Raw genomic sequence first — 24689 nt, 5'->3', positions numbered from 1 at the left:
TGTTTTTCTCTGCACTTTCCTTCGTTCGTTTCTAAATTTTAGAAAGTGTATATATAATATCTTATAGGCTCTCTAAGCTTTCAAAAATATCTCATAGTTCAACATCTAACAGAAAAGTTATCAAAATCATTTTGAGGGGATAATAAAGTCTGCACAAGTTTAAGGCTTTGTACTTGGAAGCTGAAAAAGCTTTACAAGTGTTGAAGACGACAAAAGCAAAGCCAGATTGAGAAGTCATGTGCATGCTGCAATGGCCGTGTGTGATGGGGGGAAGAGGAAGGACTTGTTTGGAACCATCTTCCAAGCAATGGACAATGGACAATGGACAATGGACAAGCCCCTCTCTAAAAAGTATCTAATGGTAATTGAAAATTCTCCAACCAAACCTCAATAATGCAAAAATAATAGGCCAAATTAGTTATGATACCCAACTAGATTTTCTCCTCTCTAATGTTTACTGCCTTTCTTTATGAACCAAACAGACAGGAATTGAAGAAAAATGTGAAGGATAATTGCAATAATTCCAATTATTTGCATCTATAATCTCTAACTGTAACATGTCTATTCCATTATGAAAAGCCACCCAAAAAAGTCGCAATTTTTTTAGATTTCAGTGAAAGATCTGTTTCACTGCAAATTCAAGTCAGTCCACGAACGAAGAGAGGGAGAGGGAGAGAGAGAGAGAGAGAGAGAGAGACAGACAGACAGACAGACAGACAGACGGACGGAGAGGGGGAGAAATGGGAAGTGAAGCAAAGCTATGGCGAAACTCTAAAGTGCCAAAGCTTCCATTGCTTGCAGTTGCGGCAATGGAGTCTCCAGATCGCTCTGGAATGCTAACCCCACCAATCCACACCTCAGTGTCAGTCCCATTTCGATGGGAAGAGGAGCCTGGCAAACCCAGGTTCTGCTTCAGAACCCCCAACAGTTCTTCAGCCACTCAAACAAAGTGCCTTGAACTTCCACCAAGATTGTTGCTATTGGATCCCAAAATCTCAAAACTCCCTCCTCCCATCCCTGCACACAAGGGTATTTTTCAGTTTCCTAAGCAGAGTCGTGGGTCATTCAGATATGATAAAACTCAGCTTGGAGCCATGGTTCTGAGAAAGAGGGGAGTGCTCATAGAGGAGTGGTTTTGTTGGTTGGGAAAATTGAGTTTCGGGCGCAAAGGGGAAGTTGGGTCTGCCTATGGAAGTGTATTTCCTTCTTCTTTAGAGAAGGAGAATGAAGATGGAGTTGTTGCAGAGAGAAGCAGTTCAGGGATGAAGGTCGCAGAGACCCAGAAAGAAGGGAGCTTTTCTTCTTGTCTTGTCAAAGCCAAGACTGAGTTTTGGGTAATTTTAGAATCACCCCTCTTTTTCTCTGGCTTTATACATGTTAACGAAACTTAATAAACTTATAAACTTATACTGGTTGAGGAATTGCAGGGAAGCATAGGCGAGGGGCTAAAACAGATCAACGTTCCATGGAAGAGCAAAAAAGCTTAAGAAAGAGCATCGTAGCTCGTTGGTAATATGAAGGACTGATGGTTTAGTTAATGGCTGAGATCTTACATACTTGACATTCTTGTACAGAAATAATGTTAAGACTTCTATGCGTTGAATGATCATTTGTTTTCGACAATTTTCAAGAAATGGAAAACATCAGAGTAACACTGATTTTGATCTGTTATATGGAATTCTTTCTCTTCCTTAAAATGTAATCCCCGTATATACAAACAACATTCCACATATTGGAAAGCTATGTTACACATACCTTTGTCAATTGATCTTCTCTTCTAAAACAAGTTCATTCAAACTAGGCCTAGAAAGAAGGAAGCATCCACCCTACAGTCCACCCCAGAAGCAAACCTGCACTGACCAGGCTCAATCCTAGAACAAAAGCAACGGCGACCCTTTTCTGCTTAGAAAATCTCTGCCGTCTCTTCTGAGATACCATATTCTTGTAGGACATCCATGGAAGAACCAAAGGAAAAAGAGCGGACATTGCATGATCCTTGTTCTTTATCTGCAGCCTTTCCAGCTGCAGCAGTTGAAACCATTGCTTATATGCAAAGAGTTGGGATGCTTGTCTGAAGAAAAGCTCAACTACATGCTCCCTCTCCTCATAAGCTCGCTTTGCTGCAATTTCGGCTTCCCTTGCGCGGGTTTGAGAATGTAGCAGTGCATCCATTAGTTCAGCTTTGCTAGTATTATCCTCAGAGGTTTGTATTGTTTTTGTCAGGTTGTTGGGATTTGTACAGCTGCACTCAACATAGCAGTTCCAGTTATATCTTAGTAAGGCCTTGCTTTGGATGAGTAATCTATGCATTCATCTATACTAATTAACTTGGCTAGATAACTATTCTAAAAGAATGGCAATGCCCATTTATCACAGACTGGTACATAATTCTATCCTCACACGACAGAATACTAACTTTTGAAAACCTGGTAAGAACCCACTAGAATATTCGGTTGAGGATTGTTGGGAGAGGAGTGCTACGTCGGCTGATTAGGGGGTGATCATGGGTTTATAAATAAGGAATACATCTCCATTGACATGAGGCCTCATGAAGAAATCAAAAGCAAAGCCATGAGAGCTTATACTCAAAGTGGACAATATCATACCATTGTGGAGGTTCGTGATTTCTAACATGGTATCAAAGTCTCGCCCTTAACTTAGCCATGTCAATAGAATCCTCAAATGTCGAACAAAGAAGTTGTGAGCCTCAAAGGTGTAGTCAAAAGTGGCTCAAGTTTCGAACAAATGGTGTATTTTATTCGAGGGCTCCAAAGAAGGAATCGAGCCTTGATTAAGGGGAGGCTATTCGAGGGTTCCATAGACCTTAGGAGAGGATCTATGGTAAATTTTGTTTGAGGGGAGGATTGTTGAGGATTGTTGGGAGAGGAGTCCCACATCGGCTAATTAAGAGTTTATAGTTAAGGAGTACATCTATATTGGTACGAGGCCTTTTGGGGAAACAAAAAGGAAAACCATGAGAACTTATGTTCAAAGTGGACAATATCATACCATCGTGGAGGTAAGTTGCAACCTAGGAATTCATAGAAATGCAGCAATTAGGAATTTACATAGTACCTCAAATATTTAAGAGATCCACGCGGCACGTTCCCTTGTTTAATCGATGCACCCAGGTCCCTTCGTGTTTTGGTAAGAGGACAAAACTCAAGTCCACAATTTTGGTGGTCTGACTCGAAGGAAGAAACCCATATTGTATCATGTTCATAGCATTGCTTTTGAGCATTAGGGTATGTCTTAATGTTCAAGCATGTTTTTTTAGGTGGTGGAAGATCGCAATTCTCGATATGATCAAGAGATTTCTGTGCAACCCAATAGGCCAATTCGTCTTTATCTGTTATCCACCACCATGGCTCAGCCTTGCTCTCTTGCATCCAAGGAGAATCTGGATCCAAGTAACACTCATCTTGATTTTTTGATACTGTTTTGCTGTTGAAAGAATCCTTATCTAAACATTCAAAGTCTGCTTTCATATCTTGAGGGCCTCTACCATCCAAGTTCTTTATACAAAGAGCAGAGCCACCATGATCGGTATCTAGAGAAGACCTGCTGATATCATCAGTTCCACAGACAGTATTGCTACCTCCAGGTGGATGAACATCACTTGATGTACATGATTCTTCAGTACCCGACTTCGAAGTTTCATTGGCAGCCTCTAAAGGGTTAATGTCTTCTGGGGTGAAGATCTTTTGGTATCCATAGCTAGATTGCATCTGAAGCCACCATTTGGAGTCGGGAAGTAAATTCGAATATGAGGAAGGTCTGGTAAAAGGCATAATAAATCCTATGGAAGGTTGATCTGGCCCATCTGCTGCTGGATTGGCAGGTTCAGAATCAAGCTGTTTGGATGATGTTGAAGATGATGATTGACAGCAAGCTAATCTGGGAGCTCTTTTGGCATCTTCTTGGACAAAGCAACGATTAACAGTCCTCTGAAAACCAGCCCTTGCTTCTGCTGCTGCCATCAAACTCCTATCTTTTGAACATTCAAGCAGAACTTGTTAAATTTCTAATAAAAATTTATGTTCACGTGAAAACAGCACCCTCCCCAAGCCTCCTAATAACGCCCAAATGCAAGTTGTGAAGGATTGATTAACCCCAATCGATATTCATTTGTTAGGGTGAACAATAGTTGCAATAGAAAGTAACCATCATAGGCGCATATTTACATATTCAAAGAAAAGGGATCCGGAATTAGCAGTCCCAAGAGAATCAAACTAAAAAAAGAAGACCCAGAAATGAAGCAACTCACCAACACAACAGAGAGAAGCTAGGTAACATAAACAAGCTGAAAAGCAGAATGAAAGCAACCCTATGATCCAAAACCAGTAAGAAATTGCAAGGAACTAAATAATGAAGGGAATAGAGGAAGTGGGTACCTTGGAGATCGAACTGAAACAATTACAGGATGTGGGTCAAAAGCGAGGCGTTCAGAGATTCAAGAAATGTAGAGGCAGAGGAAGAAGATGACGCATCTGGGAGAGGAGAGTGTAGAAAGGAGGTGTCAGTCGTCCAAATTCTGCTGATTTTTTTATGTTTTCTTTGCTGTCGGTTTCTGAAGGGAGCGGCTTAGCAATCAGCAAGGAAATTGACGGTGAAATGTGGGGGATTGAAACGATGTCGTGTCATTCAAGACTCTGTTTGGAAGAATCCATTTTTGTGTTGTTTCTTGTTTGTTCATTTGATAGATGTTCATTTGATAGAGTGTTCATTTGGTAGAGTGGTTTGTAGCGGCTAACCTGTTTGCAGGCGTGTGAGTTTTAGCGAAACCGTAAGCTCCCTTCTTATACTCACGACAAAATCAAAGATGGGCAAGAATACACGTAATTCCACGCCGACCAATCCAAAAAAAAATGATTTAATGTATTTGTTCATTTTAATAATTTAGTGTATGGATAAAAGATTGTGGTAAAATTGAAAGCTAAAAGTAAATTACTGAATTTCGCTTACTATTTCTCAATGATGTACCGAACTGAAATGGGGCGAATACATAGCACAGCAGTAGGCGAACTAGCGGGCGATTTGGAAATGGGATCGGCAGCGGCGCCATGGAAGTCCCTTCTTCTCAGTGCTTTGGAATCTAATGCCCAAATCAAGCATTCCACATTCTTGCACCTCGTACATTTCCCTCTCTCTATTTCTCTTCAACTTGAACTACCCTTTCCCTTTTTCACAGTCGGGTTTTATTTTCTTAAATGGAATTTGTCTTCAGGCAACGATTGGAGCCAATGGAAGGCCATCAAATCGCACCGTTGTTTTCAGAGGATTTGAAGAGGGCACCGATAGGATCCATATTTACACGGATTCAAGAAGTCGCAAGGTTCTTCTACGATGAAGCTCTATATTTCGCTTTAGATCGCTCAATTCATACGCCCATTTCTTGTTGTTCTATGGTTTCCGACGCAATCGTTATCTGGGTTTCTGGATTTTCAATTATGTAATTCATATGTTTGGCTACAATAAGATAAGCTATAAAATATGCTCAGTACTGGGAATTTGTCTGCGATGGATTAGGTCAGGTTTGTGATATTAAGCATCTGAGTTTTGTCCTGCAAATGAACTTTTCGCTTTTGGTTGATTCTGCAGATTGAAGAGCTTAAAACTTGTCCATTTGCTGAGGTAACTATTCTCGTCTCTTCCTGCCTCTTAATACAGTTCATAAAACAAATGATTTGTTCTTGCTGGTCTATGTAGCTTATCTTATTTACATAACTGCAAATATGTGCCTATTTGAGTCAAATTTTGGACTTGGAATGTATTTGTTGTTCAAGATAAGTTGGTATTTCACGGAATCATGGGAGCAATTTCGTATCAGTGGAAGAATTGAGGTTGTTGATGCGTCATGTCTTGATGCTACAAAATTTAAGGTTGTGGGCATGACCCTTTCCTCTTATAACTTACAACTTGTTCACTTTCTTGTTCACTTCATTCAACTCAGTATAATCTTATATATTTATTAATGCAGAAAAGAGCAGAAGCCTGGTCCTCCATTTCTCCAAAGTCAAGAATGCAGTATTTGGGGCCTAGTCCAAATCTTCCCTATATTGCCGAACAGCCAGCCAAGGAACCTGTTCTAGATTCTTGTTCAGGTCCCGTTGATGCATTTTGTTTGCTGGTCTTGGATCCTGATCAGGTTTGTAGTATATATATATGTATATAGACTTTACGTTATGTTACATTTGACCGCGTTTCGCTCTCAGGTCGATTACTTGAATCTGAAGAGTGCAGAAAGGAAGTTGTTTAAAGCTATTCCATGTGTTGGAAGGGAGACATTATGGGAATCAGAGCGGATAAACCCTTAGCAATTGCACCTCGATTTGCAGGTATGTTGATAACAACAAGCTGCTACGTTGAAATGAAGTGATATAGTTAGTGAGTCATGTGTTGAAAATAATCCTCCGACCCTTTGGTTGTTAGTAGAGATGATACTCTGATTGAACAATCATGGTTCCCTATATCTGTAGATAGGGTGTATGTAACTCAATTCTTATGCTGTTGAAGCTGAAACAAAAGGAATGAAAGTTGGAATGAGTTGTTTGAAGCATGAAATATGCAAAGAAACAGAAGGATAGGAAAGGCTCTTTGGTTTGTTTGTTGGGTGTAAAGGAAATGAAACATATCGGATAACGCCCAAGAGTTGCAGAAGTTTTTTTTCCTATCTGAAACCAGTCGTTTTCATGGAAAAGATAACCCAACAACACCAAACACAAAGATTGTCTTCAATCCCTACGCGCATTGCTTGGGTCCCACCGCTTCCGTCCCACGTCCCATCAAACTAAATTATATACACCTCTCTCTAACTCTTAACTCTAACTCTAATAATAGGAGTCTTTTTAAGGAATGCTTGATTCTCCTCTCCGAATCTCACAAAATGGGCTACAGGCTTCAATGCAAAGGAGCAAAGGAAAGAAAGAGTAGTTAATTTAGACAGGGTTGAAATTAATATTTGAACACCAATAAGAATGAGGGTTAATGGGATTAGGTGGTAGATTAATGGGCAATCTGAGTTGCTTGAGAAACCAGTCTCATTAACAAACTCCCCGTTCCCCCATAACACAAATAATAAAATAATAATAATAATAATAATAAAATATAAAGTAGAATTTTTTGGGTCAAAAAGGAGAAACCCACCACATACAATTCACACAATTTTAAAAGATTTGGAAAATGTTTGAAATATTATAAATAATTAATTCACACCAAACCAAATTGAGTAGAGAGAGATTCATAGAATAAGACCAAAAAGCATATACAAATAATTAAAAGAAAAAAGAAAAAAAAAAAAAAACAATTTTGAGGATCTTAGTGGGATGGTACAATTTTGTCAAAACAAACACACTTTTCAAAATTTTACATATATATATATATATTTAAAAAAAAAAATGAAACAAACCGACACAAAAGGGTTGCAAACAAAACAACCTAAAACATTCTTTCTTGCTTAAAGTACTGCCCATTTCTTTCCTTCCTTCTTTCTTTCTTTCTTTCTTTCTTTCTTTCTTCCTTTTGGGCATGCATTACATTCTTCACTATATGCATCATTAGCTTTACCAAAAAACCTTCAATTTTCCTTCCAAATTACTGTTTTTCTTTCTCAATCTTTTCTGGGTTTTTTCTCCTGCTTCCAAGATTCTCAAAAATGGAGGCCATGATGCAATCCGGCAGCGGAGGCGGCGGTGGAGGAGGCTTCAAGGCCAAGGGAAGGCCACAAGAGCAATTGAACTGCCCAAGGTGCAAGTCGACCAACACAAAATTCTGCTACTACAATAACTACAGCCTCACACAGCCGAGGTATTTTTGCAAATCTTGCCGCCGGTATTGGACCGAGGGCGGTTCTCTTAGGAACATCCCTGTCGGAGGAGGCTCCCGGAAGAATCGTAAACCGCCGGCTTCGGTTACCGGGTCAGCTTCGGCCAACCACGCGCCGCCGCAGCAGGTATACCAAGCCCATGATCTGAACTTGGGTTTTCCGACGACGACGGCGGCGGCGGCGGCGGCGGGGATAGAAAACGGCGGGCACGGAGGATTTGGATTTTACATACCGAATTTGATGCCGTATCCGGCCCGAGACACGGCGGTGGAAGAGAATCCTGGTAGTAATGGGTATTGGAATGGGATGTTTAGTGGAGGGCCATGGTAGAAACATTCGAGAGATCAGAAGAATTATGAGAAGTAATTTACACGTGACATTAAAAAAAAAAAAAAACACTTCAGTATATGAAATTGTTAAGCTGGGCTTTCTGAACTCTGATTTATATTTTTTTTTTTTTTTTTTTTTTTCTTTTGTGAATTTGGATTGGGTTTGGTTTTGATTTGTTTGAAGGTGTTGTACTAAAAAAGCTAACAAACAAGTTTTTATGTATCAATTTTCTGTTTTATATATCTTCACGCTTTCTCTAGCTCTTTCTCTACCAAATACACAACAGTTTCATCATATTATTATGTATCGAAGTATGAATTTTTTTTTTTAATAATGATGAACATTTTTGTTTAAATCAAGTTTAGTTTTATCCATGGAAGCTGCTCATAATTTGTAATTATGAGATGTTTCTAATTTTATTGGGCCAATCTGTTTCATCATTTCATAATTAAAGAAAACAAAAGGCAATGCCTTTATTATCATTATTATTAATGGATGGGGCCATATATTCCATAATAATAATAATAAATAAAAAGAGCAGACTTGGAAAGCAATCCTTGTTTCGTGTGTGCATCATAAGTTGTATTCATGATGTCTGAAATATAGCCAAATATAAAGGAAACATGAGTGAGACAGAAGTAAAGTGAAGTAAAGTAAGATAATGAGTTTGATTCATGATGAACTCCTCCACTTCTCCTCCACTTCTCCTCCACTTCTCCACTTCTCCACTTCCAGTCAATCAGCCAGAAAAGGTCATACCACTTACATAAAACCAGAAACAACACAAAGAAACATGAAGGGGTCAATGTCTTTTTTACTCAACTAAATCCCATGTTTTACTCTTTCTTTACCTGTTCCAGTCTTTACCAACCAATATGTATGCTTTTCCATGCATGGGCCAATCGGTGCTTACTAAAGAAAGAGTGAAACAGAGCAATTTCATTTCGATGCAAACTATCAGATACTATGAAGTGTATGTTATTAAAAGATAACTCAAATGCATCGCATTTCTGTACTGTATAAAAGATAACTGCATTTACTTATTCATTAAGCANAGGCGAAACAAGCAGTCAGTACAAAACAAAAAAAAACAAAAAAAAAAAAAAAAAAAAAAAAAACTACGAGTTTTTCAGCATCTTTCCAGTCCCAACTACTATACAAAGATATAACATTTTACCAGATTGAGAGGACGAGAAGCTTTTTGACAAACCCAACCACAAATGTTTTGATGTGAGCGTCACTTGTCGGCATTGATTCCGAAGATACGTACCTTGTGCATATGGGGAAACTTGGCAATAACTAGTACAATTACTGCAAGAGTGTTCAGAAATAACATTGGATGTTGATAGTCAGTTGTGTGTGAGGCTATCAAGTACCTGTACAACAAGAAGAAAAATTGAGGGAAGTTTTCTTTTTGATGATTATGTGTAATAGCTTAAAGCTGATTGCACTGAGGAATGTAAGCATACACTTGTTCACCCAACCATTCAAATAAAAAAGCATACTCAGCATGAACATATTAAAAGTACTGAAGAAAAAAAGATTGAAATCTCCCTATTTCCTGACATGAGTTTTGATCTGTAGCCTCCATATAGCAAGATCCTATGGAAATTTTTTACTTCTAAAAGGTGCTAACTTGTTATATGGTCACTGAATTTGGGCGGTATTAACGCTCATGTCGAAGATCGGACCCTATGTCTTAGCTAATCCTAGTTGGTATGGTCTTTGTAAGAACAACTCCGAAGACCCTGATGGTTTCTCTTGATCCTTTGAGTGAACCAGTGGACATAACTTCTTTCCGCTCTACAGGCCCTTGTTTATGTTCTAATGTTTCTATGGCCACAATTTTTAAAACAGTGCTGAGGTAGTGCCACCTAATGGTTTACTGTACAGTTCCTTGGGAGTTAAGGTTAGAGAGGAACAAAAGAATTATCAACTATTCAAAGAGCGAGCAGCCAGCAAAGACGAGAGCAAGCAAGAGTAAGGAGAGTGAAGATGTGGTTCAAGATAAGGAACCAAAGGTTGAGAAGATGAAGGAACAAGCAAAAGATGGAAAGAAAACAAAGGTGTCAGTGCTAAAGAAAGGGAAAAAGAAGAGTCAAGACTCAAATGGAGTGGGAGTCCGGCGAATCCTTCTGTGATAACTCATCAAGTATAGTTGGCAACAGGCACTGAAAGAATTAAAGAACATGGGTGTATACTTAATATAACCTACACCCAGCACACTATAAATTGGAATTATGACAAACATCAGATTGTCCTTACCACACCCTCTTAACAAACAGTTGGTCGAAAAATTGCAGCAAACCGTCTGTGTATGCCTTTAGCAATATCAAAACAGTACAAAAGAGGCATCATGCATCTGAAGCAACTTCAAGCATAACATCTAAAAAATAATACAAGTTACTCGAATGGAACCAGTATAATATAATTTTTTATTTTTGGTAAAAAACTGAACTTTTATGGATCTAACCAGGGTAGATCAATCAACATCAAAAAATAAGGCTGTGTAACAGATGAAGGCCAAGCTCAAGACAAGTAGTGTTAAAATACGGTCAACTTAAGCTTAGCTAACTCGTTTAGACACATACCCTCCATCAAAAGGTTAAAAGGTCGAATCTCAACCCCACATGTTATATTTATAAACAAAACTATTAAAAGACCAAACCAAAAAAAACGGAGCATAATCCACTTTGCTTGGTTCAGCTTTATTGACCCAGTTTGGTTTTCAACCGAAGAGAACCCTGCTACCTCCTCTAAAGAAAATATAAAAATTTGCAAATGTAATAGCGCAAGCCCGCCGCTAACAAATATTGTCCTCTTTGGACTTTCCCTTTCGGGTTTCCCCTCAAGGTTTTTAAAATGCGTCTGCTAGGGAGAGATTTCCACACCCTTATAAAGAATTGTTTCGTTCCCCTCTCCAACCAATGTACCCCCCCTTTGGGGCCAGCGTCCTCGCTGGCACTCGTTCCTCTCTTCTCCTATCGATGTGGGATCTCACAGCAAATGACGAAGTACTCAAACTTTGTTGCACCAGCCATCATCTTATCACAGAGTAATAGAAAAAAGCTACAGATGAAAGATACGAATACAGGGAATCAGGATTTTTTATTTGTTTTATTTGTTTTATTAGAAATGAAGATCATTCAAAAGACCACAGCCAAACAAAACCTAGCCCCTTTTCCCTAAAGAAGGAGATCAAAAAGATGTTCAGTTTAGAATGATGGAGTCTGGAGTAATTACAAAAAAGCCTCAGCTGAGCACTTTCTTACACCATTTTGGGGCGGAAACTTGATCCTGAAGCATAAAAAGGTTGAACCATTCCTCCAACTCTCAATTAAAACAGCCACTTAGAAATCTAAGATCCCAACTTCAGCCATTCCACATTTCTTACACCATTTTGTCTTGACCCAAAGATCATCTAAACAGATTAGGAAACGTCTGTTATAGAGTGCAATCAATCAGTCCAAAATAAGACATTGTCCCCCTTTCCCACTATGAAATTGCTAGATCTAACGTGCGTAATCGCTTCGGAGGACCAATTAGCCACTTCTTCTAAGAAAATTAGTAGAAGTAGCCATGTGAATGTTTCCTAATAGAAAATTATTAAAGCAAATCTCATAATAGAAAATTCATTCAAAGCCTGTTAAGATCAGCGTCAACTAGAAAATTTGTAAGCTTATCCCTAGAATCGCAAGCCTAGAGATTTTTAGTTCCATACAAGAGGCTATTTAGTCAATAGAGTTCTACAATCAATCATCAGAAGAGCTACGAAGATGAATACTGAAAAAAAAAAAAAAATGCAGCAATGTAGAATAGAACATAGAAAGATATGCAGACTAAGAGCAAGACGTCCTACAGCCCACCCAAATTTAGGAGTTCAGTAAAATAGACAACAATAAACAACTCAAACAAAAACAGTTTGAAATGTGATCTCAGAGTTAAATAGTACATAGGTCGCTTGATATAATAAACAACTTACAGCACCACGGGAACAACAGTCAAGAACTTTCTGTTGCGAGTAAGCTGCTTTCCATTATCAATCTGCTCCCACCACGTCAATCGGTTGTACATCCCTTGGTCTTCAGCAAAGGGTGTCCCTTTCTTCCAATGGAAAAAGTGGTAAGTGACCTGAAATAAGACACGCTCCTTTCCATCATTTTATGCAAAGACAGAGAGCATATCACTTCAAAGAATGGAGCAAATGAATGTTCTAAGTCATTCTAAGCTCATAGCTGGCTCTCTAGAAAGGAGAGTGAACCACGCATTGAAGCGGGTATGTCCAGGCCAATAGTAAACAGAGTTCACTGACTCTTAATCCAGAAAGATCCACACTTGCATATAAAATGAGATGTCTTTTCAAAACAATAGCCAAAGAGTATCAATGGCTCGAGGCTTGAAATAAAACAATCACGGAAAAATGTTATGAAATCAAAGAAAATAGAATATTTATCTACCATACATGGCAGTTCAATAGGCATATAATTATCAAAGCAAGCGTAAACACGAAGCCACAACAGTTGGCTGTTTTTCTTTTGTCTAGACAAAATCAACCAAATGAAATCTCACCCAGCATCCTCAACAAGATTAAATTGAAGGGAACTAAAGCAGCATAAAACAATACACAAACACTGAAACCATGCCGCAGGATGACCCAAAAATTAATAGCACAAGTCAACAACAATCCCAAGTTCAATGATGATATCCCAGGAATGAAACAAAACCCAGATTAAAAAAAAAAAAATCAACAAGAGAAGAAATATAGATGCACATACAGCAAAATGGGATAGGTTGACGATGGTCCAGGCCATGCCAGGAGAGCAGCCAAATACAGAGAGGACGAGAAGCCAAACGAAGAAGAGAATGAGAATATAGGTGGTCCAAACACCAGGATACAGAAACCATTCTGTGTTCCTGTTCAGATCCGCCGGAGGTACAGCCTTCACATAGAGACTAGCCATCGACCCAGATTCTGATTTTGTCCCGAAACACTGCTGATGGGAAAAATCCAACCTCCCCTTCGGATTTGACTGAGAAAAATGATCCGATTTGCAAAACAGATTGCAGCGTTCGATCGCGTGCTAAGTAGTTCGAATATTACAAAGGAAACCCAGATAGATTTTAGGTATGGTTTCTTCGTGGGGTTGGATGAATGATCGAAAACCAGTGCTCAAAATTGGTAACCAAGCTCTGATGATATTTAGAAAGCATTATAACGACACTTATCCACCGCCCCAACTAAACAAATAAATTTTAGGTCTTGAGTAATTACATGATTTATTCCGTACAATCTTCAACCTTGGTGTCAATTTTAGCCCAATTCATTTCCTGTTTATTGATTAGAGACACAGTTAGACGCATCTTAGATATTAATTAAAGTTGTATCGTTCAATCAAACCAATTAAAAATAAATTTAACGAACAATTCAAGAGGAGACACTTGGTTCCTAATGGATGAAGAAATGATTGAATTTATCTTCAAACTTACCTATTTGGTTGTTATGGAGAGAAAGGCTGCAACTTGTGAACAGCTTACGCTTGAAATTAAAGAATTTAAGTGTGGATTTGTTTAGGAGTTGGGAAACAAGGAGTGAATGAAAACCAACATTTTTTAAGATCTTAAATTTAGTCATTTTTAAATTTAATTATTTAAAGTTAATTTTTATGAAAATGAGTTAAATAGTAATCATAATTTTCTCATTTGTCAATCTTTCACTGACTTTCTTGTGTGCCTGTATGAATGGTATATGTTTCATTGTAACTCCGTTATCTTTCAATCTAGAATTCTATCTCTTATTTGGTTTCTTGCATCCGTTTGATTTGAGTTCCTTTGTTCAATTTAATATCGATGTCATGCTTCCCTTCTCGATTGTCCTGTCATGTTCAATCCGCCGTTATTCTTCTATCCAATCAAGATCGAGTTGGTTTGACTTGTTGACATCAAAATACTACCCTTTAGAAGAACATATCATAGAGTTTCAAAGACGGATAAGTGTTTTTTTAAAATTTTACATTACAAGTAAAGTGAAATATATTGTAATTAAGAACCCGAAACTAGTCATCCAAACTTAGTTTAATAAGTAAAATAGGAATAGACAAAACAAACCACTATAAATGTACTCGTGTGATCTGTTGCTGCATGGACCAGAAAATGGAGTTGATGTCACCTGGCCTCCAGCATTTCTAGGTGGAGGCTTCTTCTTCATCATCTTCATCTTCTTCTTCTTCATCATCTTCATCTTCTTCTTCATCATCTTCATCTTCTTCTTCATCATCTTCATCTTCTTCTTCTGTGCTCAATGACTTGAGATTAAGAAGTGGCAAGTGTTCCACGGCCACCTTGACCACATCAGTTCGAACACCAATGTCAGTGGCGTATCTACTCATGCTGTACATTCCAGCAGTCATCACAGCCATGCCTACAGGGCTTGGCATAAGTAACTTCAGAGGAGAGGAAAGAATGGCAGCTAATGGAGCACCTACGACAGAAGAAGCTTGGCCACTTATTCCAACCCCAAGCCTGTCCTCTATCAGAACACCCGTTTTGCAGTACAGAGCAAAGTCCTCACAGTTGTTTTGGAACACATTGTAGTTACCAAATCCATTTTGAAGAAGATACATGGCTCGGTGAATGACCATATCAAATGAGTCGGATGTTGCCGTGGTGCATGTCCCACCCCTTACCCTGGAGAGGAAAACTGACGGGGTGACTCCATACTCAAAGCAGTAGAGGGATCCATTCCTCAGGAAGCAGTCCAGACAAGAAAGGACTACCCCGCTGTTTGGCTGTCTAAACCCACAGTCAGGGAAGATTGGACAGGATGATGGATTGCTTGAACTTGAATCATAGAACTCAGGAGGTGTGTCGGTGCTTGAATTCAAGTTTCTCTGAGGCCTAAAATGCACCACCTTGCTTCCCCCTACAAAGATTCCTGCATCCAGAGCACAATAAAGCAAATCTTGGAATGGGGTCTCCTATGATATATGTATATATTCCCAGAAATGCATTATGAAGCGCAAGGGAGCACAGATCGAAAGAAGCCCAGATACAGAAATGAGAAGAGCAGTGAAACCCAGATCGTTTTTCCTTGCACGGAATCAAAAAGTTCAAAAGGAGGGGAAGAAATGTAAGGAGAAGTACCATGATGGGAGTAGGCGAAAACAGCTCTGTAAGTGTAAATGTGGTCGCCTGGTTTGATTGCGCTTCTCTCTACTCGATTACTGATCAAACCCATTTGCTCCTCTGCTTACTCAGTCTACTTCTTCATCCAAATCGCTGAGACGACGGCCGGCTGAAATTGGGGGTTTTGTTTGAGAAAAGAAGGAAAAGGGATGAAGGGTAGGGAAGAAGCCAAATGGGTGGGGTGGGTTGTGTTGTGGCGATCAATGGTTGGGTAGAGCAAGAATCAGCTCAACAAACCCATTCACCGACTACTTCTTGTCTTATTTCGACCCCATTTCTGTCGATGAATCAATATTTCCACGGCCTGAATCCGACCAAACAAATGAACTTGAAGCTACAATAATTATTATTTGGATTTCAAAATTGGTTTGGATTCCTTGCCATTCTTCGGGTTGCTTTGCGCAGATTGTTATTCATATTCTTTTCCATCCACACAAAATTCACTCATCATCCCTTTATCGATTGAATTCTTTTCTGTATTGACCAGAAATTGAATGCGTTGACCTGGGGATTGGCATATCCTCTCCTCACGCTATTAATTTGGAATGGAAGCCGCACCCATAAAATTTTGCCAACTTGGAACAGATGGCAGACAGGGAGGAAGAAGGAAGCTTGACCAGTTGTTCCAGTCCACATCATGTAGTATGAGAAGAAGAACACCTGTTCCCGGCTGCCTGATTCCGTCGTGGGGGATGATGGTGTGGATGTTTGGACAGGAGGGCAGACAGCAACATGTCGTTTGAGTTCATCTCAAATATATATAGATATTTGAGAGTTGTAGTAAAGAAATTTAAAATGCGCCACATTTTGTGACAAAGGAGATGCGGAGGAGGTATGATCCTGTTTCCAAAAATGGTTGGATTGAAAGGGAATTCATTTTTGGGAAGAATTTGAAGGAGAGATTATTTTGGGGTTGTTTCCAACCAAACAAGTGTTTGTTGTGGCTTCAATTTCGCAAATTTTAGAATTCCAGATCAATCCCTTTTTTATTCGCAATCCCGATTCCTTTTTCATTTTCCTTTTTCCTTTTTCATTTTTTCCTATTTCAACTCCCAACCAATTTCTCTCTCTCTCTCTCTGTTTCCTTCTGGGGTTGGAGGAAGAGGAGTTCGTACTTAGGCCATGAACATGGTGTTCCAGAACTGTGTTGCGCTTTAACACCCAAATTTTGGTATACTATGGACACAGGCCCTCCTTCTTCTAACCATTCATCGCCATTGCCTTTTCTTATGGAGTGCCGATTTCGCTTGCAATCGGCATTCAATTCCTTTTCCATTTCCGACCATCCTCCTCGTCCAACTCCGATCTAGCTTCACCCAACACCACCATTCCTCTATTTTCTTACACTAACAATTTCCCCCCTATCGAATCCTCCTCTTTTGGTACCAAAAATGAGTGCATAGCTCATCCAAATCAGTGCGTTAGTTGGAAGTATGGAGTCTCTTGATACTGCTGCCGAGAAGGATCCAACCGGTCGATACGTTCGGGTAAAAAACTGAATGCTCGGATCCATTTTATTGCTTTAATCATTCTTTATTTTCCCCCTCCATTCACTGCCTTAGTTTCGAATCTTGATGCACATGCGTGTGTACTCGCGATCTTCTTCCATTCTGCTGCATTAACATTCGCTTGTCCTGAGATCATCCCTGTTACAATAATTTTTTCCACCAATTCCAAGAACACCACAATATGTGCCCTGGCCTGCAAGTTTTCACTTCAGGACTAAAGAATTGTGCCCCAACTGTATTAAAATTGAACAAATGGAGTTTATGTCTGCTTCTAGTTTGCACTTTCGTTTCCTCAAGTTATTTATTTAAACCTATGCTATGTATTCATTTTTTCCCCTCGTCTGTGGACAACAGTTCGATGAAATCGTGGGAAGGGGCGCTTTCAAGACAGTGTATGGTTCTAAGACTTCATCACTATCTCCTCTTCCTGTTTTTTGGACTTCTTTTGAACGTATTTGCTTTAGTAGAGAAGATTACATGAAGAATGCTCATGTTGGTTTCTAATAGTTTCTACTTTCGTTTCCCCCTCCATTCAGTTACAAGGCATTTGACGAAATTGATGGCATTGAAGTTGCCTGGAACCAAGTAAGGATTGATGGTTTCCTGCAGTCTCCTGAGGATTTGGAAAAGTTGTACTCCGAAGTACTTTTACTTAAATCATTAAGACATGAGAACATTATCAAGTTCTACAATTCTTGGGTGGATGATAAGAAGAAAACAGTCAACATTATTACTGAGCTCTTCACATCTGGGAATTTGAGACAGTATGTGTTTAGTCTTTTTATGGTTTAAACTTCATTTTCTGTTTAGTTTACTTGCTTTCCTTTTGTCCGTCAGATACCGTAAGAAGCACAAACATGTTAATATGAAGGCCATAAAGAATTGGGCGCGACAGATTCTCCGAGGCCTGGACTATCTTCACAGTCACAATCCTCCCATTATTCATAGAGATTTGAAAGGTGATAATATTTTTATTAATGGGAATCATGGAGAAGTTAAGATTGGAGATCTTGGATTAGCTATTATTTTGAAGCAGCCTACTGCTCGAAGTGTGATTGGTATGCTAACAAATTAATGCATCACTCGTTGTCTTAGTTTCTAAAAAGAACTGAAGCGAAAATGTATTGAAGTTCTTGTTTCTTTACGCAAGGAACTCCTGAGTTCATGGCTCCTGAGCTTTATGAAGAGGAGTACAATGAGCTTATTGATGTATATGCTTTTGGGATGTGCATGCTGGAGATGGTTACGTTTGAGTATCCTTATAGTGAATGTAAAAATCCGGCTCAGATCTTCAAGAAAGTTACATCTGTAAGCCAAACAGTTCCCACTTCCATTGTCATGTGTCACCCATTAGCTTTCTTTGCTGACAATAGTTTCCATGCTGACCTTCTTAATCAGGGTATTAAACCTGCTTCCCTTGATAAGGTGAGTGATCCACAAACCAAGGAGTTCATCAATAAATGTTTGGTTCCGGTGCAAGATAGGTTGTCTGCAAAAGAGCTGCTTAAAGATTCATTCCTTCAAGTTGAGAACCCCAAGGAATCAACGCATGATCTCCTACAGTTACCTAACCATGTTCCTAAATCAATAAATTTGCCAAAGAGTGAACCTATTGACATTGACCTCAAACAACATTCTATGACCACCAGTGCTGAAAGCAATAGTGGGAGTCCACTGTTTCCAGACATGGAATTCCAGACTATGAACAAGAACAATGAGTTTAGGTTACGTGGAAATAAAACCGACGACAACTCGGTGGTGTTAACCTTGCGTATTGCAGACTCGAACGGTCAGCGCAACTTTGTGTCTCAATGTTTGCCCTTTTTGTATGTGATTGGTTTTTGTTCCTTTCTCATTATCTATATGAACTACACTTTAACTTGCAGGTCGAGTGAGGAATATACATTTTACGTTTTATCTTGATTCTGATACTGCACTATCAGTGGCAGCTGAAATGGCTGAACAATTGGAGTTGGAAAATCATGATGTTGATTTCGTAGCTGAACTTATTGACTTATTGATAACAAAACTGGTACCTGGTTGGAAGCCGATGTTTGATTATTCCTTAAATGGAGAGTTAAGTCTTTGTGGCGGCCCCCCTACCCTTTTAAGTGCCAAATCATCTATTGCATCTCCATGGGATTCAATGTTAAATGGGGTGGATGATGGTCTGCAATCTAATGGAGATGGTGGCTGGGCTGATGATATTCCCGGTAGTCAAATTTTTGATACTTGCCCTTCTTCTCCCAGCTTCGCTAAGTTTGAGGACCTGAGTTCTCATACTTCATTCGCATCAGAGTTATTGGTCAAAGACTGTTCGACCAAAAGTGCTAAGGTGATGGATTGTTCGAATATTGTTGATGGAAGCTCAAAGGGGTCGAGCTGGTCGGCAGCGGAACTAGAGCTCCAAGGTGCATCAGATGTTGGAAAGTTGAATCCCATGGATTATTTTGTGAAGAACTCAGTGATGTCGTTGGCAAATGAAGCAGCAGCTAATGTGATGAGCTTGACGAGCAGTTGCTCTTCGCTATCCTTAACGGACAAGGATCTGGATGCCGAACTGGAGATGGAACTTGATGCTATTGAGAGACATTATCAGCAGCTGGTGGAGGAGCTGTCTCGAATGAGAGAGGAGGCAGTAGAGGCCACCAGAAAGAGATGGATTGCAAAGAAGAAGCTGACTCATTGAGTGCACATACATGCATACACACACTTCATTTTATTTTTCTGGTTGTGTGTTGGTTTTTTTTTTTTTTTTTTTTTTTTTTTTTTTTTTTTTTTTTTTTTTTTTTTTGTTCGTTTCTGTGTGTCCCTCTGGATGAAAGCATGAGCAGGACAACATGATATATACTTTAAAAGGTTGAATCCCTAGGGTGGGCGCGCCTGGTTTTGGTAGAAGTCGCTGTCCCAAAAGTGGATTCTTTTTTGTACTTTTGGAGTTGAATTCTGTGCACAACACATTCTATCTAAACCCAACTCATTCTTTTTCCCAACTTCTAACTGTGTTCAATCAATGCATAACTGAAGAGGGCCTATAGGCAATATCAGCTTTTCATTACGCATAAAAGTTGAATTTGTGTCCAAGATTTCAACATTTTTCTCAATGAATTCATGGCTGGAAATATAAGGGAATAAACTTGTAATTTAGCGTGATGTTTAGTAAATAACAGGGGGGCCATAGGCATTTATGCAGTCGTATTAGTCATTGATGACAGGTTTAATCTCGAAATGTCGTTTTCTTAGATATTCAAAACTGTATTTAGTGTTTGGGGAAAATAAAATAAAGGGATTACTTGTCGTGAACCTTTTATCCACTCATATCTGCAAGGAAGCAGAGAAGATATCATAATATATATATATTTATATAAATTCAAAGCTGTTTGATTTGATATGAACAATATTTTAAAGCAACAAGTTTTCATTGTAAATCATATTTATGAACACGAGTTTTATAAAATTGAGTAACATATAATGAATATGCGTCATCATCTTTTATTTAAAAAAAGAAAAAGAAAAAGAAAAAAGAGAATATTGTTATTGTTAAGAAAATCCCTGAATGATCGCCAGCATTTGGCAAATTCATCCTTTAAAAGGAACAACTTTACATACCTTTCAGAGTGATTGGTTTCGAAGGTGCAGAAGAGGATCATTATTATTATTATTATTATTATTATTATCATCATCATCATCAATAATGGCGGATTTGATGATCGGGGCGCGGCTGTACAGTTGCCAGAATTGCAGTAATGAAGTATCACGACATGATGACATTATTTCGAAGGGGTTTCAGGTAACAACAAAGATGTTTGGGTTTTGATTTTGTTATTCATAGGAATAATTTGTGGTGTTGGTGCAGTCGCTGAGGGGAAGAGCGTTCTTGTTCTACGAAGCAAGGAATGTGGAAGAGGGGCCTCAACAGGAGAAGATGTTACTCAGCGGAACATACATAGTTTCTGATTTGTTTTGTTCGGAGTGTGGCCAAATGTTGGGATGGAAATACATCAAGGCTTATGATGAAACTCAGAGGTACAAAGAAGGCAAAGTGGTTTTGGAGAAGTTCAAGATCACCAACGAATGTTGCTAATTTCATTTCATTTCATTTCATTTCCCACAACTCTTTCTCCTTTCTCTGTAACATAACTCCTCAATTCCTGTTACCTTCTTTCTTTATCAAATAATCATTCAAGCCTTGAATTCTCTACTAACTTCCATTTTCAACCTTCTCCATTTACTCACCACCCCTATCACATACCATAAACTTCGCTGATTTCAAGCAGCTTCACTACCAAATTGTAGACAGCGACTATCTCACAATCTGGATATACCATCTTACGAGACCCATTACACAATCAAAACTTCACCATCATCCATGGAACTAAATTTGGCCAACGATGCCCTAATGCACCTAAAACCTCTCATCTCATGTAACGTTAAATCCGGAGAATTACACAAGATTGCCGTAATCTGCCATTTTGTTATATCAACCTGTTCCAACGTCTTTACTTACCTCAAGCATGCTGGATAGTTCCCAAGTAAACAATTGTTAACACAAAGACGACAGGCTTCAAAAAATATATCAAAACCACGGTTTCTTCATTATACCAAATCTACCAACATTAGTTCAAATACTCAACACCAGGGTTGTACAGAAACTCCTCACTATCCCTTAACACTCCAGACCTAAACCTATGAATGTAACTACGGAAAATTATAAATTAGATTTCCCTCAGGTTCATGACCTCCAAATGGGTCGGGTCTGATTTCCTTTAGGTTCTTGACCTCCGAATGGGTGAACGACTGTCAACAAAGGCATGACAAAAGGAGTGCTTAGCTAGAATTACAAGGCTATGGTAACTCAAAATAGAGGCTGGCTGTGCCAAATATCAAAGAATAAAGATTACCTGCGAACACTACCATATTCAGGGCTCCGATTCCTGCCAACTTCAGGGCTCCGATTCCTGCCAACTTCAGGGCTCCGATTCCTGCCAACTTCAGGGCTCCGATTCCTGCCATAGTCAGGGCTCCGATTGCTGCCATAATCAGGGCTCCGATTCCTGCCATAATCAGGGCTCCGATTCCTGCCATAATCAGGGCTCCGATTCCTGCCAACTTCAGGGCTCCGATTCCTGCCAACTTCAGGGCTCCGATTCCTGCCATAATCAGGGCTCCGATTCCTGCCATAATCAGGGCTCCTACGTCGTTCATAAGGGCCATTATACCTGTCATAAGCAGGGCTGCGAGCTCGTCCGTAGTCAGGACTTGGTCGACGGTGATACACAGGACTAGGTGACCTCCGATAAGGACTATCCCCAAGCCGCCCATAAGCTGCTCTTCGAGGGCTATCGTCATAATGGTCACCCCTCTCACCGTCATCCCTCAAAGCATACTCCACTGATACAACCCTATCTAATATTTTGCTGCAAAATTACGAAGAACAATAAAATATTTTACGCCATTTAGATAGTAAAGATAATAAATACACCAAATAAAAAGAGCAAGCATGCATGCAGGAGACTCAAAACTCAGCTTACCTCATGTGGGTACACTCAAGGGCCTTGGTTGCCTCCTCCTGCGTCTCAAATTGTACAAATGCAAAGTTCCTTCTAATGCGAACATTGAGCACCTTTCCATAAGGTTCGAAGTGTCTTTCAATATCACGAACTCTAGTACGAATCGGGTCGAAATTGATCACAAACAAGGTTTTGGTTGGCCTCTGATTTGCCATCGACTTGGATCCATCACGACTGCGACCTCGTTCACCCTAACCCAACCAAACCAAAAGCTAATGTTAAAATCACCTATTGCTGGCAGATATGAATATCTTCAGAAAATGAATAAACCAGCTTCTAAAATGCATAAACCCAAAAAGAAGGGACCGAGGGAGGAGAGAGGACTACCCTAGCCCATTCCACAGACAATCTGCGTCTATCATAACCAAATGGCATGTTGTCAAGGCTACGAATAGAATCTTCAGCATCCCTCTCTTCTTCAAAGTAAACGAATGCAAAACCTGACAAATACAAACAATTAGATGTATAAAACATGGTAAGACGTTGAAGCCTTATCCATTTAGCAGGTATTGTCACCCAGCCTCGTCGTTTCTTTCCCTGGGATAAACTATAAAAATACAACACCTGCAAATATGGGAGGACTGATGCACATATAGCTGTAGAGACGTTGCATGATGAACTAAGATGGTTGCATACTAAAGGTTTAAATCCAAAATTTCAACTATGCTTCGCCTTTCACACAGCACGAGTTCAGAAATGGAAGGCATGGCATGACAGATTTCATTCAGCCACTAATATCATATGGAAGGCATGACCAGAATTCAGTGAAGTCCTATGATCAGTGGTGATAGGTAGGCAAAGGCAAGAGATATAGTCAATCCATTAACACGATTCTGGTGAATTGCAACTTAATTGATGAGGCATGAGATAAAGATCAATCCATTAAGACGATTCTGTTGTATTGCAACTTAAGTGATGAGGTAGATGAATGACGAATGATTGATTGAAGAAAAATCAGGATGATGCTATCTGTAGGTGAAGCTAAGCAGGCAAGCAGGAAGTTTCCTTCCAAAATAAATTTTATGCACAGATGGTGGTGAGCCCAGATAGGAGCTTGGCTCATTTTCCTTAGAAGAAATTCCTGCGTCAAAAGAAACATCTTATATGGAGGTTTCCCCCATAAAAATAGTAAATTTGTGCCTGCCATCAAGTTTTCATAAAAAAAAAAAAAAAAAAAGGACCAATGGATATTATCATAGCATAATAGCTATGGATCCATGTCACAAACTGGTTTTATAATTTAAAAAACATCAATTTTAGTATTATTAATAAAAACATTACATTACTTTCATACCTAGTATTATTATCAGTAGGGCGGCCTCGCACTAAAATACCATAATTCAATAAACCGGTATACCCAAAATCTATAAATCATTATAATTTTGTAGGATTAAGGATGTCAGGCAAGGTGGGTGAGGGCCAAGGAACTTTTCCAGAAGAAAAACGTCAATTCAAACTAGGAAGCTGAAAGATGATTCGAATGATGGAATTGAAGTACAAAAGTCCACGAGTAACAAAAAAAAAAAAAAAAAAAAATTATCCAACTAGGAAGCTGAAAAGTAGGAATTCTACTTGACAATACTAAGTAAAATCTACACCAAAGAGTCATCCATCAATACATGCATACAGACACTTGTGAGCCTACCAAACTCAACACGCTACAAAAGGAGGATGGAAATTTGGGAACAGTGAAGAATTTATGTTGAAACATGCACACATAATCCAAAAGCACCATCCATTGCGCATGTACCTAACCAAACTGTACACGATCATATCAATACATCTTTTACCTTGCATGTCAAAACTAGGTGACGAAATATACAGGTCCAAAAAATAATAATAAATAAGCAAGCATCGCAACCCATTCATTCCACCAATAGTAATACAAAAAGAATTGAGGAGCAATATTCAACATAAGCAATCGTTCGAAGCTGACCACAAAAATGGATCCTTCATACAATAAAATCTACACGAGTTATGACCAAATTTATAATATCTAAGTTAAAAATGGCATGCAAACTAGTACAGAGAAATTGCAATATACCAGACTTCATGTCGATCCTTTCAACTCTCCCATATTTGGCGAATAACCGCTCCAGTTCAGATTGCCGGGTGTCATACCCGAAGTTCCCAACAAATATCGGCCTCATCGTTGCTACTGTTAATCGCGCTGTAGGAAATATTCAACCGAAACAAAACGAAGCCAATAAGTTACGATATTAGCAAATGATAAATGGAAAAAGATTACAGCTCCACCCCCCCCCCCCCCCCCCC

At 39.2% G+C, this 24689-nt stretch overlaps 9 protein-coding genes across 19 annotated transcripts in view; 5 read left to right on the top strand and 4 right to left on the bottom strand.

Moving 5' to 3' along the window:
- Positions 1-59: 59 nt before the first annotated feature.
- Positions 60-1665, top strand: LOC111432128 (uncharacterized protein At4g00950-like). The gene is made up of 2 exons (XM_023068944.1): positions 60-1334; positions 1428-1665. Exons 1-2 carry the CDS (start codon positions 741-743, stop codon positions 1485-1487), a joined length of 654 nt encoding a protein of 217 aa, XP_022924712.1. The 5' UTR covers positions 60-740; the 3' UTR covers positions 1488-1665.
- Positions 1650-4720, bottom strand: LOC111432125. Of its 2 annotated transcripts, none has more exons than XM_023068936.1 (3): positions 4395-4720; positions 3076-3991; positions 1650-2242 (listed from the first exon to the last, which is right to left on the bottom strand). In XM_023068936.1, the coding sequence occupies exons 2-3, from the start codon at positions 3978-3980 to the stop codon at positions 1804-1806; spliced, it is 1344 nt and encodes a 447-aa protein (XP_022924704.1). In that variant the 5' UTR covers positions 3981-3991; positions 4395-4720; the 3' UTR covers positions 1650-1803. The 2 variants fall into 2 exon arrangements, with proteins under 2 accessions (XP_022924704.1, XP_022924705.1); XM_023068937.1 differs by having other exon boundaries at positions 3076-3987.
- Positions 4721-4941: 221 nt separating this feature from the next.
- Positions 4942-6559, top strand: LOC111432127 (pyridoxine/pyridoxamine 5'-phosphate oxidase 2). Of its 2 annotated transcripts, XM_023068942.1 has the most exons (6): positions 4964-5133; positions 5228-5335; positions 5602-5634; positions 5787-5882; positions 5981-6148; positions 6216-6559. In XM_023068942.1, the coding sequence occupies exons 1-6, from the start codon at positions 4975-4977 to the stop codon at positions 6315-6317; spliced, it is 666 nt and encodes a 221-aa protein (XP_022924710.1). In that variant the 5' UTR covers positions 4964-4974; the 3' UTR covers positions 6318-6559. The 2 variants fall into 2 exon arrangements, with proteins under 2 accessions (XP_022924711.1, XP_022924710.1); XM_023068943.1 differs by lacking the exon at positions 5787-5882 and having other exon boundaries at positions 4942-5133.
- Positions 6560-7136: 577 nt separating this feature from the next.
- Positions 7137-8397, top strand: LOC111432129 (dof zinc finger protein 2-like). Its single transcript, XM_023068945.1, has one exon. The coding sequence runs from the start codon at positions 7655-7657 to the stop codon at positions 8153-8155; it is 501 nt and encodes a 166-aa protein (XP_022924713.1). The 5' UTR covers positions 7137-7654; the 3' UTR covers positions 8156-8397.
- Positions 8398-9146: 749 nt separating this feature from the next.
- On the bottom strand, positions 9147-13400 carry LOC111432130 (ORM1-like protein 3). The gene is made up of 3 exons (XM_023068946.1): positions 12931-13400; positions 12138-12286; positions 9147-9531 (listed from the first exon to the last, which is right to left on the bottom strand). The coding sequence occupies exons 1-3, from the start codon at positions 13114-13116 to the stop codon at positions 9393-9395; spliced, it is 474 nt and encodes a 157-aa protein (XP_022924714.1). The 5' UTR covers positions 13117-13400; the 3' UTR covers positions 9147-9392.
- A 740-nt stretch (positions 13401-14140) lies between these two features.
- Positions 14141-15570, bottom strand: LOC111432126. Of its 3 annotated transcripts, none has more exons than XM_023068940.1 (3): positions 15296-15570; positions 14394-15086; positions 14141-14351 (listed from the first exon to the last, which is right to left on the bottom strand). In XM_023068940.1, the coding sequence occupies exons 1-3, from the start codon at positions 15387-15389 to the stop codon at positions 14338-14340; spliced, it is 801 nt and encodes a 266-aa protein (XP_022924708.1). In that variant the 5' UTR covers positions 15390-15570; the 3' UTR covers positions 14141-14337. The 3 variants fall into 3 exon arrangements, with proteins under 3 accessions (XP_022924708.1, XP_022924707.1, XP_022924706.1); XM_023068939.1 differs by having other exon boundaries at positions 14141-14393; positions 14436-15086; XM_023068938.1 differs by having other exon boundaries at positions 14141-15086.
- Positions 15571-15779: 209 nt separating this feature from the next.
- On the top strand, positions 15780-19838 carry LOC111432124 (probable serine/threonine-protein kinase WNK10). 2 transcript variants are annotated; one of them, XM_023068934.1, is made up of 7 exons: positions 15780-16824; positions 17200-17237; positions 17382-17609; positions 17683-17903; positions 17996-18153; positions 18244-18634; positions 18732-19838. In XM_023068934.1, the coding sequence occupies exons 1-7, from the start codon at positions 16771-16773 to the stop codon at positions 19532-19534; spliced, it is 1893 nt and encodes a 630-aa protein (XP_022924702.1). In that variant the 5' UTR covers positions 15780-16770; the 3' UTR covers positions 19535-19838. The 2 variants fall into 2 exon arrangements, with proteins under 2 accessions (XP_022924702.1, XP_022924703.1); XM_023068935.1 differs by lacking the exon at positions 17200-17237.
- A 557-nt stretch (positions 19839-20395) lies between these two features.
- On the top strand, positions 20396-21231 carry LOC111432013 (protein yippee-like At4g27745). Of its 2 annotated transcripts, XM_023068804.1 has the most exons (3): positions 20396-20496; positions 20527-20635; positions 20702-21231. In XM_023068804.1, exons 1-3 carry the CDS (start codon positions 20402-20404, stop codon positions 20927-20929), a joined length of 432 nt encoding a protein of 143 aa, XP_022924572.1. In that variant the 5' UTR covers positions 20396-20401; the 3' UTR covers positions 20930-21231. The 2 variants fall into 2 exon arrangements, with proteins under 2 accessions (XP_022924572.1, XP_022924571.1); XM_023068803.1 differs by having other exon boundaries at positions 20396-20635.
- An 88-nt stretch (positions 21232-21319) lies between these two features.
- Positions 21320-24689, bottom strand: part of LOC111432011 (serine/arginine-rich splicing factor RS31-like) — a 3765-nt gene continuing 395 nt past the window's right edge. Inside the window, exons 1-6 of one of the 5 annotated variants that reach the window (XM_023068801.1) lie at positions 24460-24586; positions 22980-23496; positions 22743-22855; positions 22377-22606; positions 21747-22262; positions 21320-21642 (exon numbers count right to left, since the gene is read on the bottom strand). In XM_023068801.1, the coding sequence (XP_022924569.1) occupies positions 21612-21642; positions 21747-22262; positions 22377-22606; positions 22743-22855; positions 22980-23028 (939 nt within the window). In that variant the 5' untranslated portion in view covers positions 23029-23496; positions 24460-24586 and the 3' untranslated portion in view covers positions 21320-21611. Of the gene's footprint in view, positions 21643-21746; positions 22263-22376; positions 22607-22742; positions 23497-24459; positions 24627-24689 lie in introns of those variants that run through there. The other 4 variants (XM_023068798.1, XM_023068800.1, XM_023068799.1 and 1 more) reach the window with 4 other exon arrangements.

Source organism: Cucurbita moschata, unplaced genomic scaffold (genome assembly GCF_002738365.1).
Source record: "Cucurbita moschata cultivar Rifu unplaced genomic scaffold, Cmos_1.0 Cmo_Scf00037, whole genome shotgun sequence".
Classification (NCBI taxonomy): domain Eukaryota; kingdom Viridiplantae; phylum Streptophyta; class Magnoliopsida; order Cucurbitales; family Cucurbitaceae; genus Cucurbita; species Cucurbita moschata.
This window is presented reverse-complemented; position numbering and strand designations above follow the sequence as displayed.